We start from the raw sequence: 15,163 nt of genomic DNA, 5'->3' as shown, positions 1-15,163 counted from the left end.
CCGGGTGATTAACATAACGTCGTACACTTATTGTTTCAGCTGGTGAATTTCAGAGAAGTTGTCTCACAGATACTGGGCCTGAATGTTAACGCTCTTGCACTTCCTGACTATGAAATAATCAAAAGACTTGAGAGGCTGGCCCAAGCTCACCACTCTTCCGCAGTGACTGCTCTGTGCCTCGAAAACTCGATGGGTAAGCTACACCAGGGCTATGCGGCAGGATATGAGGCCAGGCAAAGGTTGGCCGCCAGTCTGAACCATCCAGGCCCCAAGCCAATGACCGCATTGCCAGCACGAAGACTGAAGAGTGGCTCATCATAAGAGGCCTAGCAGCTTTGTAGATCTGAGTTATATTGGTAATGGAGTGCTGTTACTGTGCAAAGTCTGAATAGTGTTCATATTGATTATGTCAAAATATCACCACCTTTCCGCAGCTTTCTATTCCCGCGATGACCTCCCATGGCTCAGTTAGTAGCACTCTCGCCTGTCAGAAGGTCGTGGGTTCAAGTCCCGCTCCAGAGACTTGAACACATAATCTAGGTTGACACACCCAGTACAGTACTGAGGGAGTGCTGCACTGTTGGAGGTGCTGTCTTTCAGATGAGTTGTTAAACTGAGGCCCCGTCAGCCCTCTCAGGTGGACGTAAAAGATCCCCTGGCACTATTTCGAAGAAGAGCAGGGGAATTCTCCTGGCCAATATTTATCCCTCAACCAGCATCACTAAAACAGATTATCTGGTCATTATCTCATTGCTGTTTGTGGGAGCTTGCTGTGTGCAGATTGGCTGCTCCGTTTCCTACATTACAACAGTGACTACACTCCAAAAGTTTTTCTGTGAAGTGCTTTGGGACGCCCCGAGGTTGTGAAAGATGCTATATTAATGCAGCTTCTTTCTTTCTTATCTTTCTAAATGACATTTCTAACATGCTGCTCACCCGCAAGAGGATGTCGGAGGCAAAATGGTGGAGGCTGAGCAGAAAGGGGAAGGCGGGAGGCGGGAGTAGAGGAACAGCCAAAGAGAAGGGCTCTCAAAGCAGGCAGTGAGGCAGCTGGGCAGAAGAATCCAGGGAGTTCCAGAGCACAGCAGTGTAGTGGCTGAACGCGTGGTCACTGTTGAGTCTGTGTTTACAAGTGCAGTTATAATGAATAACAGGACACAGACAACAGAAGTAAGTAAACAGGTCTTTAGTGATTGAGGGTCAAGGCAGGAACTGAGGTACACTTGCTCCGCAGGGTTTATATACCGGTGTGGTCACCACCGGTACTACAATGTACAGGAGCCATTAAAAAGTAGTCCATCACTTTAAGTTATCCTCTTAAGGTAGTACAGGTTACATACACTACAATTCCTCCCCTTTTAGCTTAACAGTGGACACCCCAATTAATACACTACATGAATAATATACATATATATAATTTACACACAAGAACTGTTCAAAGATTCAGTCTCTGAGGAGGCCTCCTGATTCAGCCCGGATAACGCTTTTCAGGGATCTCTGGTTCCCGTTGCTGGGGTGACTCATCCAATTGATCTCCTATGGATTCAACATCATCCAATACGTTCGAGTCTGAGGTAGATGCTACAGGCTCAATAAGTTCTTCAACTGGTGTCTCTGCCATAGACATGGGGTCGATCCTTGTACTCGATTCCACAAGTTGGTCAGCATGACGTCGTATTACATTCTCTCCAACGTCTACCGTGTACATCAAAGGTCCCTGTCGTGCACAAATTGTTCCAGGTTGCCATTTATCATCCCTATAGTCCCTGGCCATCACTGGTTGTCCTATTTCAAAACTACGAGTGGCCTTTTTATTTACATGCTGGAATTGCTTGTTTTTGACTTCCCGTCGCACATTGGGTTTTAACAAATCCAACCGGGACCGCAACCTTCTGTTATAGAACATTATGGCAGGGCTTTAATTTGTCACTGCATGCGTGGCGTTTCGATACGCCATTAGGAAATTGTCCACCTTGTGTTGTAGTGGAATATGATCTTCACTCATGGCCTTTATCGCCTTTTTGAACGTTTGTACAAATCTCTTGGCCAACCCATTTGTAGCCGGATGATATGGGGCAGATGTATAGTGTTTCACCCCATTCTTTTTCATGAATTTCTGGAATTCTTCTGACACGAACTGTGGTCCGTTGTCTGAACATATTTGCTCCGGCAATCCATTCCTTGCAAATATGGTTCTTAGAACTGCAATCGTCTTCTCAGAGGTAGTGGTCGACATCTTAATCACTTCTGGCCATTTAGAATGTGCGTCTACTGCTATCAAAAACATGGAATCCATGAATGGACCTGCAAAGTCGATATGCACACGTTGCCATGGGGCTGAAGGCCATTCCCACGGATGCAGCGGTGCAATTGGAGGTGCGTTCTGAACTTTTTGGCACCCTGAGCAGCTTTTAGTCAGATCCTCTATTTGTTTGTCTATACCTGGCCACCACACATAAGCCCTAGCAAGGCTTTTCATCTTGACTCCCCCCAGATGACCTTCGTGCAATTCTTTTAGAACTCTCTCCCTTAATTTAGGAGGAATAATCACCCTTGTTCCATACATCAATGTTCCTTGACATACGGACAGCTGTTCTCGTCTGGCTGAGAATGCTGGTAACAGTGGTTTGCCATGTGCTGGCCATCCCTTCACTGTCAAATCGTAGACCCGAGACAGTGTCGGGTCATTTCGGGTCTCTCAATACCCGCATTGGTGACTGGTAAGCATTCGATGATGGTCGAGTGAAATATCTCGACAGGGCCAACTGCCGGTGCCTCTTCCGCTGTAGGTAGTGGCAGGCGCGACAGCCCATCAGCATTACCATGCTGCTTTGTACCTTTGAACTCAATATCATACTGATATGCCTCTAGGAAAAGGGACCACCTCTGAAGCCTCTGCGCCGTCATTACCGGAACACCCTTCTTAGGGTTAAAAATGGAAACCAATGGCTGGTGATCTGTCAGCAGCGTAAACTTTTGGCCGTGCAGGTAATGGTTAAATTTCTTAACTCCCCACACGAGGCTGAGAGCCTCCCTATCTATCTGAGCATAATTGCGCTCAGCGGAGGTCAATGATCTGGATGCAAAAGCGACTGGCCTTTCCGAGCCATCTGGAAACTTATGTGAGAGCACTGCCCCGATACCATATGGAGATGCATCACAAGCTAAGCGAATAGGTAGCGTTGGGTTAAAGTGAGCCAACACTTCCTTAGAGGTGATCAATGCCTTGCTCTTTTGAAAAGCCCGCTTACAATCATCGCTCCACTTCCATGGTATTCCCGTTTGCAAAAGAGTGTTTAGTGGGTGTAACACCGTGGATAAATTTGGAAGAAACTTGTGGTAACAGTAAACCAACCCGAGGAACGACCTCAACTGGGATACATTTTCCGGTGCTGGAGCCTTGACTACAGCTTCGATCTTGTCAGGGGACTTATGGAGCCCCTCCTGGTCAATGACGTGGCCGCAGTACGAGATTCGCTTTTGAAAGAACTCGCATTTCTGGCGATTAGCTCTTAGCCCATATTCTTTTAATCTGATGAGCACCTGCTCCAAATTCGCGAGGTGATCATTATCGTTATCTCCTGTAATCAGGATGTCATCCAGGTAGCATTGTGTGCCTGGGATTCCCTGCAATACCTGCTCCATGGCCCTTTGCCAAATCGCTGGAGCCGATGCCACTCCAAAAACCAGCCTATTATACTGATATAAGTCCTTATGTGTGTTGATCGTGAGATACTGTCGTGACGCTTCATCAACTTCCATCTGTAGGTACGCCTGCGCCAGGTCTATCTTGGTGAAGTGCTTTCCGCCAGACAGCGAAGCGAAGATATCTTCGATCTGCGGAAGCGGATATTGCACCGTGCGAAGAACTGGATTAACAGTGATCTTGAAATCGCCACATATGCGAACCTTCCCAGGTTCCCCAGGCTTGTTGCTCAACGAACGCTTCATGACAGGAACAATGGGTGTAGCCCATTCACTCCAGTCCACCTTCGACAGTACCCCTGAACGTTCTAGCCCTTCCAGCTCTGCTTCCACAGCAGGTCGTATCGCATAGGGCACCAGTCTGGCTTTGAAAAATGTTGGGTTTGCTTGTTCTTCAACCTTGATGGTTGCAGTAATTCCTTTCAGTGTTCCCAGTCCCTGTTGGAACACCTCCCTAGCATCGTCTAAGATTTTGGACAGTCGTTTAGGTTTGACGTCGTCCTCCTTACAGGCATCCACAGTCAGTGCTTTTATGGAATGCCAGTCCAATTTTATTCGCCTGATCCATTCCCGTCCTAGTAGTGGCGGACCTCCATCAGGTAACACGTACAAGTCCATTTTCTGACTTTCTTTACCATTGTAGACCACATTTACTTTTATTTTTCCTTTGGGGTATACTTTTTGCCCCGTGTATGTTTTCAATACAATCTTCGTATCCCTCAGGGGAAAATGCGAGAATAACCTTTTGTGGTCTTGCTTATTTATGACCGTTAATGCCGACCCTGTGTCCAGCTCCATCTTCACTTGGACTCCTGCTATCTGGAGCATGACCCAGATAGTTTGGTGGTCTGCTGTGTTACCCACATTATGTATTTTCAGACAACCCAGTTCCTTGCTGCTGGAGTCTGAATCCGTCTTCTGTTCATCCGAACTGTTCTCTGTCACCTTGTGTACTTTTTTGTACTTCTCCTGTGGTGACTTTTTGCTGCTGGTCTTCTTTCCTGACTGGCATACTCTCGCTATGTGACCAAGTTTGCCACATTGCCTGCATTCTTTGTTTTTGAACCAGCACTGGTTCTGGTCATGCGTTGTCCTTCCGCAACGATAGCACTTTACTGCGCCCAATGCCATTTCATTGGTGCTGAATTCCAGTGGCCTTTGCTGTATCTCTGCAGCACCCTGTGCTGCTGCCTCGTGGGATGCTGCAATGCTGAAAGCTTTGTCCAGCGTAAGATCCTTTTCCTCCAGCAGTCGCTTCTGGGTTCCTTCCCTTAGGAGCCCACACACAAACTTATCTCTCAGTGCGTCTGCTAGTGCTGTTCTGAACTGGCAGTACTTTGCTAACTTGCGCAGTTCTGTTAGGAATTCAGTGTTGCTTTCTTCTTTATGTTGAATTCTTCTGTAGAATTTAAACCGTTCCGCTATCCACAGCGGTGTGGGGTTTAAATGCTCTTGCAGGATAGTAACAATATCCGCGAAACTCTTTTCTACCGGTTTGTCTGGGGTTACCAGGTTCCTTAATAACCCGTACGTCTTCGCACCCATCGAGTTTAATAGGGTTAGTGCTTTCTTATCATCCGGTACATCATTCGTACTACAGTAAACTTCGATGCGTTCCACATAAGTGGCCCAATCTTCCACATCGTTGTCGAAGGCAGTGATGTTACCCGTTTTCGGCATCCTTGCTGAGTTTCTTCTTTCCCTTCGGATATTATTTAATATGATGACTTAAAAAAAAAAAAAAAAATTAAAGATGGCGTCTTTTCCCGCGCTTGGCAGCTTTTCCCACGCTTGGCTTCTTGCCCCGCCGACTCAAGATGGCGATTCCCGTGCTGTTGCTGTCCACGCCTCCCAGCTGTCCTTCCTGCCTTTCTTTTCCCGTGTATACGCTTCCTTGCGCTGCTGCTCTTGTTGCCCCGCCGCTCCCGCGGTCCTTGAGGCAATAAAGCGCCTTTCTGGCTGCTGCGCGTCTCTGCCCCGATTGCAGTTTATTTTAAAACTGCTTTTCAGCGCTTCTTCTGCGCTGTTGCCCCGCCGCTCCCGCGGTCCTTGTGGCAATAAAGCGCCTTTCTGGCTGCTGCGTGTCTCTGCCCCGATTGCAGTCCGGCCCCTGACACCGGCTGCGGTCGTGTCCTCCGCCCTTTCTCTTTGTTTTTCCTCCCCTTCTCCCTCTGACAACTCGGCCGACTTCCCCCCCCTGCTGCTCGATCGGGCTTACCCGCCGCTGTCGAAGAAGGGATGTTCACTGCCTGTTGCTGATGTTGGACTTCGTGGCCAGAAAACCAAACCGGGTTCTCGATGGCCTCCCGTGCGATGCAGTGCTCTGCAGGATGTTGAGGGCGGATGCCCTTTTTCGACTGCCATTCTCTGAGGATGAAGCCTCCTTGGAATGGACCCCAGAATCAGTACTGGGGGAGGTGATGCAAAACTGCCGCTAGGTACGATCAGACTCGTCGCCACTGTTGAGTCTGTGTTTACAAGTGCAGTTATAATGAATAACAGGACACAGACAACAGAAGTAAGTAAACAGGTCTTTAGTGATTGAGGGTCAAGGCGGGAACTGAGGTACACTTGCTCCACAGGGTTTATATACCGGTGTGGTCACCACTGGTACTACAATGTACAGGAGCCATTAAAAAGTAGTCCATCACTTTAAGGTATCCTCTTAAGGTAGTACAGGTTACATACACTACAGTCACCAGCTGTGGAACGAGAGTAACCGGATGTCCAAGGAGTTGCAGGACGCATGTAGGGTACATGTAGTTGGAGGAGATTTCTAAGGTAGCATGAGGGCAAGGCTGCGGAGGATGTCCGACAAGTGCTGATACCCATCAACACGTTTAGGCGTCTCCAAACTGCTGAGAAATCCGTATGGTTAGAGGTTCTCTTTGCCCACTTATGGCGGTGACACGCTCTCCCCCTACGAGCACCCTTCACTTACTGAAGTCCTGAGAGCTCAGGCAAGAGACTCGGCTTGTGGATCCCACAAGTTCTTCCAGGGCTGCTGCAGGAGTTTAACTAGGTAAAACTGCACAGCTTACCAGCTGTTTGTATAGCTAGGGCCCCCTACCTATTAGGGCATACAGAATTATCTGGAGCTGAGTGGGAAGGATCCCAGCTGTTCCTGTTAAAAGTGCAGCAGTTCTGCCTGGCCTACATATCGAATTACAGAGTCAATGGAGCTTGGAGCAGAGGGGTGATGGGCATGTGGGACTTTGTGTGGCTGAGGACACAGGGCCTTGGCATTCTCAATGAGTTGCAATTTATGAAGGTGTGGAACGCAGTTGGAGAAGTTGAATCTCGATCTGATAATCTCGACAGGGATGAACTTCCTCATTATTTCTGGCAGAGAAAGGAAGCAAGTGCTGCAAGAGGAGTTTGGGGCAGAGGTAGACAGGATTGGTTGAGTCAGGTGGATGTGCGGCCTGGGCTGGTCTTCCTCCTCCTCATCATCATCATCTTCCTCCTCCTCCTCCTCATCATCATCATCATCATCATCTCCATATGCAACAAAGGGAAAGAAAGGCCCCAGGTTATCCTTCTCCTCCTCCCCAGCAGCATCTTCCTCCATTGCTGTGGTGGATCTGCAGGAAAGGATAGCAGAAGGTAAGAATGGGTGATGTCCCCGTGATGAAGGAGACCCAGAAAGTGGATGGAAGGCCTGGGTGCTACAGGGGGCTGCCCAGGCAACGTTATGGCGGCTCCGTTCCTAATCTGGTGCCCGCAAGATACCACCGACCTTGGTATCAGCCACAGCAATAGCCGCCTTCGTGCCCGTGAGCTGCCTGGCCTTGTCCTCGTAGGGGGTGATGGGTTTGAAGGTGGGAATGCTCCCTCCAGTGTGCTGCCTTTTCTAGGCATTGTGCACCTACTTCTCCTGCAAAGAAATAAGTAAATAAGAGCATAGCCGGCAGTTAAGGTGTGTGTGGCAAGTGGCATGGAAGAGGTTGAGTGTGTGTGGGGAAGGGAGCTGAGCCATGGGGTAAGCAGCACAGCTCCTGAGCTGGCAGCCAAGGAGGTTGATGGAGTCAAGGTCAGAGGCACATAGGTACTGGCGGGGACCAAAGAGGGTGTTCGGTTCTGCCACCAATTTTAAACTTTTGAAAAAAATTCATTCTTGAGATGTGGGCATCGTTGGCAAGGCCAGCATTTACTACCCATCCCTAGTTGTCTTGAGAAGATGGTGGTGAGCCTTCTCCATAAACCGCCGCAGTCCGTGTGGTGAAGGTACTCCCACAGTGCTGTTAGGGAGGGAGTTCCAGGATTTTAACTCAGCAACAATGAAGGTACCCTGATATATTTCCAAGTCAGGATGGTGTGTGACTTGGAGGTGGTGGTGTTCCCATGAGCCTGCTGCCCTCGTCCTTCTAGGTGGTGGAAGTCATGGGGGAGGGAGGTGCTGCCGAAGAAGCCGTGGCAAGTTGCTGCAGTGCATTCTGTAGTAAACACTGCAGCCACGGTGCGCCGGTGGTGGAGGGATTGGATGTTTAAGATGGTGGATGAGCTGGCAATTAAGCAGACTGCTTTGTCATGGATGGAGAAGAATTGGAGTGTCTCAAACAAGGAATCATGAGATGTGGGAGTGCCATTGCAAGGCAACGAGACTGTCCAGAATTTTGGAGGTTGGAGTTAGGGCAGTAGTCGGAGAGAATGGATGGCTGTGGGGTTATATGAATACTCCTGTGTAGCACTGATGGCAATGTTGCTGCATGTGTTAGGCAGAGTTTAACCTCTAGCTTTGGACAGAAAATCAGTGTTACTTTCTTACCCTTATGGTGGAAAGGTCAGTACAAACTCCTGTTCCAGTAATTTCCACAGGGTTTCCCTGATCTCCCATCATGACTTTGGTGGAAGATTGGCGGAAACCCCGGAGAATCAGCGGGAATTCTACCCCCTGGAGTGTTGCTCTCTGGGTTTCTTCATTACCAAAATCACTGTTATCCATTATTGTTGGCCCCAATAGCAGTGAATATCGCTAATTAAACTTGGTTTATTTGGAGGAGAAATTTGGCATTTTAGGCTTTCCACAGATTTTTGATTTTTCTGTTTGTTTAATGATTTTCATTTGCTCGATTACATGTAATAATTATGAGTTCCATAATTTCTTTTTATAATCCTGAAATCTACACACTATTTGTAATTAAAAGAATGATTTTCTGTTGTTTCACCCATAAAACACATCTGAGGGACATTCCCAGCAGGGATTGGGGGCCAGGCTCACAGGGAACACAGGTTGGTGATGTGCAGCGGAGCCCCAATTCTCCAACGCACACACCCTCCAAGCGTGGCCCCTCCACTGGAGGTGCTTAACTCTGGAATTACCCCCCTGCAGAATGTCCACAGCCACTATCTGGCATTCAGTAACTCAACATTCAGAATATTTTAGCCTTTTTTAATTTCCATGCAGAAGTGCCATTTATGTAACTTTGTGAACAAGGCACCTGGACTGTGTCCTTATGGTGAAATAAACTTTGTGAATAACCTTTTGATTTACTTTGGAGCTCGTTTATAACGTTTTTGAATGTAAACAATGCTACGTGATATTTGAAAGTTGAAAAGCGAATATAATGAAATAAATCACACAGGGCATCTGTAATTGGTATAATTATATTGCATTGCACCCATAACTTTCTAATGAAAAATTATTTCCAATCCGAACATGACAATAGCATGCGTTATCAATAGACACAGGGAACTGTCCTTTAGGGAAGGAAATCTGCTGTCCTTACCTGGTCTGGCCTACATGTGACTCCAGACCCACAGCAATGTGGTTGACTCTTAATGCCCTCTGAAATGGCCTAGCAAGCCACTCAGTTGGAAACAACCGCTACGAAAAACAATAATAAAACCGGACGGACCACCCGGCATCGACCTCGGCACCGGAAATGACAATGGCAAACCCAGCCCTGTCGACCCTGCAAAGTCCTCCTTACCAACATCTGGGGGCTTGTGCCAAAATTGGGAGAGCTGTCTCACAGACTAGTCAAGCAACAGCCTGACATAGTCATAATTACCGAATCATACCTTACAACCAATGTCCCAGACACCACCATCACCATCCCTGGGTATGTCCTGTCCCACTGGCAGGACAGACCCACCAGAGGTGGTGGCACCGTGGTATACAGTTGGGAGGGAGTAGCCCTGGGAGTCCTCAACATTGACTCAGGACCCCATGAGGTCTCATTGCATCAAGTCAAACATGGGCAAGGAAACCTCCTGCTAATTACCACCTACCGCCCTCCCTCAGCTGATGAATCAGTACTCCTTCATGTTGAACACCAATTGGAAGAAGCATTGAGAGTAGCAAGGGCACAAAATGTCCTCTGGGTGGTGTAATGATCAATAACGTGTCATTCTATAGTGGACACTAGGTGGAGCCATAGAGCTGTATATAGCTGTATGTATAAGACTACACTACCCAGCTGTATGTACATTAAGACTACATTACCCATGAGGCACTAGGCTACCCACAAGGCAGCAGTCAAGATGGAAGCCTCTACAGATACTGTACCTAGTCCACATGTGCTCAATAAAGTAACTAGCAAAAGCTAGCTGTGTTCATAATAAGAATGTCTATTTATTAATGAACATAAGATGGTACCAGGATGGTGAAGATCTGCTAAAAATTGTGAAAAGCAACATGGAGAATTTGAAGCCACCAGAGCGTTTGAAACTCACAGAAAAAATCGACTACAATTGGCAGACTTTTAAACAACAATTCGAACTCTACATTGCAGCCATCGGATTCGGTACAAAGCCAGACGCAAGGAAGATAGCGTTGCTGCTTACGGTTGCAGGCTCACAGGCGATAGAGGTATTTAATACATTTGTATTTAATCCAGAGGAGAACAGAGAAAAATTAGAAGATGTGCTAAAAAAATTTGATGCACATTGCTCTCCCAAAAAGAATGAGACCTATGAAAGATATATCTTCTGTTCTCGGACACAGCAGCAAAATGAGACTTTTGATAGCTTTATAACTGATCTGAAACTGAAAGCACAGACATGTAATTTCTCTGAGCTCAAAGCATCCATGATTCGTGACCAGATTGTGTTTGGTATTCATGATAAAAATGTCAGGGAACGTCTGTTGAGAGAAACCAAACTAAATTTGGAAAATGCAGTGAAAATATGCCAAGCCAGCGAGCTAGCTCGAAAGCACACGAAGACCTTCAGTGAAATCAATAATGACGTGATTGTAATGAGTGATAATGCTGCTGTCGGTGCTGTGTCCTATAAGGGGAAGAAACATGGGCAGAACAGAAATGAAAAGCAATCGGAGGATGACATTTTTAATTGTAAACGCTGTGTTTACAAACACCAGTTAAGACAATGCCCAGCATTTGGAAAAATGTGCACAAAGTGTAATGGAAAGAATCACTTTGCCAAACAATGCTTTTCAAAAGTAAAAACTAAGAAAGGGCAACGAGTTAATGTAATTGAGGACACTGATTTAAGTAAGAAATTTTTTGTAGGAATGGTGTCATGTGACAATATCAAAAAGGATACAGAAAATGTGCAGCCCTCAGAAATGGACAATGCTGAACATAAAGTTAATGCAGTAAAAGAGGACAAATGGATGATCCCACTGCAGGTAAATGGACCATTAGTTACCTTGAAACTAGACACTGGGGCAAAAGCAAACTTAATCAGTATGAGTGACATTAACAATATGAAAGAAAAGCCCAAAATACAGAAAAAGTTACTACTACTGAAGGACTATAATGGACAGAAAATAGATAGCTTAGGTGTATGCAGACTTAAAGTGACAGTCAAAGACAAAGTGCATCATCTCATGTTTTCTGTTGTGGCTGAAAGGCTTGATTCACTACTGGGTGACAAAGCTTGTGAGGACTTACAACTGGTCAAAAGAGTCTACCGTATAAACTGTGCCATAAGCAGACCAGATGACTCGGTGGATTCTGTCATGAATAATTTCCAGGATGTGTTCAAAGGATTTGGAGTTCTACCATTCACTTACAAGATCCAGCTAAAGCAGGATGCTCAGCCAGTGGTACATGCTCCACGAAGAGTTCCAGCACCCCTGCATGACCGGCTCAAGAATGAACTGGACAGAATGACCACACTAGGAGTCATCAGGAAAGTCGAAGAGCCAACAGACTGGGTTAACTCCATGGTATGTGTAAAGAAAAAGAACAATGATCTAAGAATATGTATGGATCCAAAGGACTTAAATGCAAACATAAAATGTGAACACTACCAGATTCCCAAGCGAGAAGAAATCACCAGTGAAATGTCAGGTGCCAGATACTTTACAAAGCTCGATGCCTCACAAGGATTTTGGCAACTAAAACTGGATGAAGAGAGCACCAAATACTGTACCTTCAACACACCATTTGGCAGGTATTGTTTCCTCAGAATGCCTTTCGGGATAATATCTGCATCTGAAATCTTTCATAGAGCGATGGAACACATAATTGAAGGTCTGGAAGGAGTTCGGGTCTATGTTGATGACATCATCATCTGGGGCTCCACACTGAAAGAACACAATGAGAGACTGACTAAAGTGCTACAGAGCATACGCCGGAATGGACTGAAGCTCAACAAAGCCAAGTGTCAGTTTGGCATCCAGGAAGTCACTTTCCTAGGAGATAATCGATCTGGTAAAGGAATAGAGCCAGATATGGAAAAAGTAAACGCCCCGACCCACTGACAAAAAAGGAGTGCTATGCATCATGGGGATGATAAACTTCATTGGAAAGTTCATTCCTAACTTGTCAGCCAAGACAGCCTGTCTGCGAGACCTGCTACATAAAACAAATGAGTTCGCATGGACAGAAAGACATGAACAAGAGTGGATAAACCTCAAAACAGTGCTGACAACCACACCTGTACTCACCTTCTTTGACCCAACAAAAAGAATCAAAGTGTCAACGGATGCATCAAAAGATGGCCTAGGTGCGGTCTTGCTACAAGCAGAGGGTGAAGATTGGAAGCCTGTTGCCTATGCCTCCAGATCTATGACTGATACTGAGTGTCGATACGCCCAGATTGAAAAGGAATGTCTAGGCTTGGTAGTTGGACTAGAAAAGTTTCATGGCTACATATATGGACTTCCCACCTTCACAGTTGAGACAGACCACAGCCCACTGGTTGCCATCATAAAAAAGAACCTGAATGAGATGTCTCCAAGGATTCAACGACTCATGATGAAGCTGCAAAGATATGACTTTGAACTGATCTACACACCAGACAAATACATAGTGTTAGCAGATGCACTATCCCGAGCACCCACAATGAGTCATGTGAGCTCTACTGAAGAAGACGTGGATGTTCATGTGAGTATGGTCACTGCTGCGCTGCCCGTGTCAGACACAAAATCAAAGCAAATAGCAGAAGAAACCATAAAAGATACAGTATTACAAACAGTAATAGAGAACATTCATCATGGTTGGCCAAAAGGTTCCTGTCCAAAATATTTTCTCATAAGGTCAGAATTGAGTGTCGCAAGTGGACTATTACTAAAACAGAACAGAATAGTCATTCCACAGGTTCTACGTCAAGACATGCTCAAAAGGATTCATGGGGGACACCTCGGAATTGAAAAATGCAAAAGGAGAGCAAGAGACACTGTTTATTGGCCTGGCATAAATAAGGACATTGAGAACATGATAGGCAAATGTGAGACATGTCAGAAACACCAAAACAAACAAGCAAAGGAACCAATGATAGTAGCTAACATACCAACAGCAGCATGGCAAAAGGTTGGTATGGAACTTTTTCATTTAAATGGTAAAGACTATCTAATAATGATTGACTACTATTCTAACTATCCTGAGATGGCGCTGCTCTCAAGCACCACAGCAAGCAGTGTCATAATGCATGTGAAATCCATCTTCGTCAGACATGGAATTCCCAGGATTGCCATTAGCGACAATGGTCCGTGCTTCAACTGTAAGGAGTGGCAACAGTTTGCAGCACATTATGACTTTCAGCACATCACATCCAGTCCTTTGTATGCTCAGTCAAATGGTAAGGCAAGAAAGGTGTTCAAGTTCTCAAGCAGCTACTGAAGAAAGCAACAGAAAGCAAGTCTGATCCTTATCTCGCCCTGCTGAGCTACCGAGCCTCACCTTTAGACTGTGGTTCTTCACCTGCTGAACTACTAATGGGTCACAAGTTGCGCACCACACTACCCTGCTGTGCAAAAGAACAGCAAAGTGAGGAACTGAGACAGAGACTTCAACTGTTAAAGCTGAAACAGAAATCATACTATGACAAGTCATCCAAAACTCTAAAACAATTGACAAGGGATGATGTTGTCAGGATTGAGGATCCAGATGCATGGAACAGGAAAGCTACAGTTCTTGAGGAAGTAGGACCAAGGTCATACACTGTTAGAACTGAGGAAGGACAGATTCTCAGGAGGAACCACCGTTCCCTCCTAAAAACACAAGAGACTATTCAAGACCAGATTGATGACAATGCCGCAACTGCATCTTGTCATTCACCGCCAGAACAATCTCATGAAGACACATCAGACTTACCCGTGTTGAGAAGATCCACACGTGAAGTAAAAGAGCCTGATAGACTTAATCTTTGAGTACAATGTAAAGCTTTGAAAATGTGTTGACTGTTTTGAAAATGTTTATGTTTATAGAGCACTAATAAAAGTGTTACTGATATTATCTTTATTGTTTTCTTGAAAGTTGATTGATATTGATTTTGTTAAACCTCAAAGAAAGGGGGATGTAATGATCAATAACATGTCATTCTATAGTGGACACTAGGTGGAGTCGTAGAGCTGTGTAGAGCTGTATATAGCTGTATGTATATGACTACACTACCCAGCTGTATGTACATTAAGACTACATTACCCATGAGGCACTAGGCTATCAACAAGGCAGCAGTCAAGATGGAAGCCTCTACAGATACTGTACCTAGTCCACATGTGCTCAATAAAGTAACTAGCAAAAGCTAGCTGTGTTCATAATAAGAATGTCTATTTATTAATGAACATAAGAGGTGGGGAACTTCAATGTCCATCACTAAGAGTGGCTCGGTAGCACCATAACTGACCTAGCTGGCCGAGTCCTAAAGGACATAGCTGCCAGACTGGGTCTGCGACAGGTGGTGAGGGAACCAACAAGAGGGAAAAACCTACTTGATCTCGTCCGCACCAATCTACCTGTTGCAGATGCATCTGTCCATGACAGCTTTGGTGGAAGTGACCACCGCACAGTCCTTGTGGAGATGAAGTCCCGTCTTCATGTTGAGGATACCCTCCACCATGTTGTGTGGCACTACCACCGTGCTAAATGGGACAGATTTCGAACAGATCTGGCAACTCCAAACTGGGCATCCATGAGGCGCTGTGGGCCATCAGCAGCAACAGAATTGTATTCAACCACAATCTGTAACCTCATGGCCCGGCATATCCCTCACTCTACCATTACCATCAAGCCGGGAGATCAACCCTGGTATAACGAAGAGTGCA

The 15,163-nt window shown here is 46.0% G+C and overlaps 1 protein-coding gene across 3 annotated transcripts in view; it reads left to right on the top strand.

Annotated features, from left to right (window-relative positions):
• Positions 1-9,188, top strand: part of ccdc170 (coiled-coil domain containing 170) — a 164,101-nt gene extending 154,913 nt beyond the window's left edge. For all 3 annotated transcript variants that reach the window (XM_085981822.1, XM_085981821.1, XM_085981823.1), the window contains one exon: positions 40-9,188. In XM_085981822.1, the coding sequence (XP_085837948.1) occupies positions 40-321 (282 nt within the window). In that variant the 3' untranslated portion in view covers positions 322-9,188. The remainder of the gene's footprint in view (positions 1-39) is intronic.
• The last annotated feature ends 5,975 nt before the right edge of the window (positions 9,189-15,163 follow it).

This window comes from Somniosus microcephalus, chromosome 3 (genome assembly GCF_052327205.1).
Source record: "Somniosus microcephalus isolate GS21.2 chromosome 3, FLI_Smic_1.0, whole genome shotgun sequence".
Classification (NCBI taxonomy): domain Eukaryota; kingdom Metazoa; phylum Chordata; class Chondrichthyes; order Squaliformes; family Somniosidae; genus Somniosus; species Somniosus microcephalus.
This window is presented reverse-complemented; position numbering and strand designations above follow the sequence as displayed.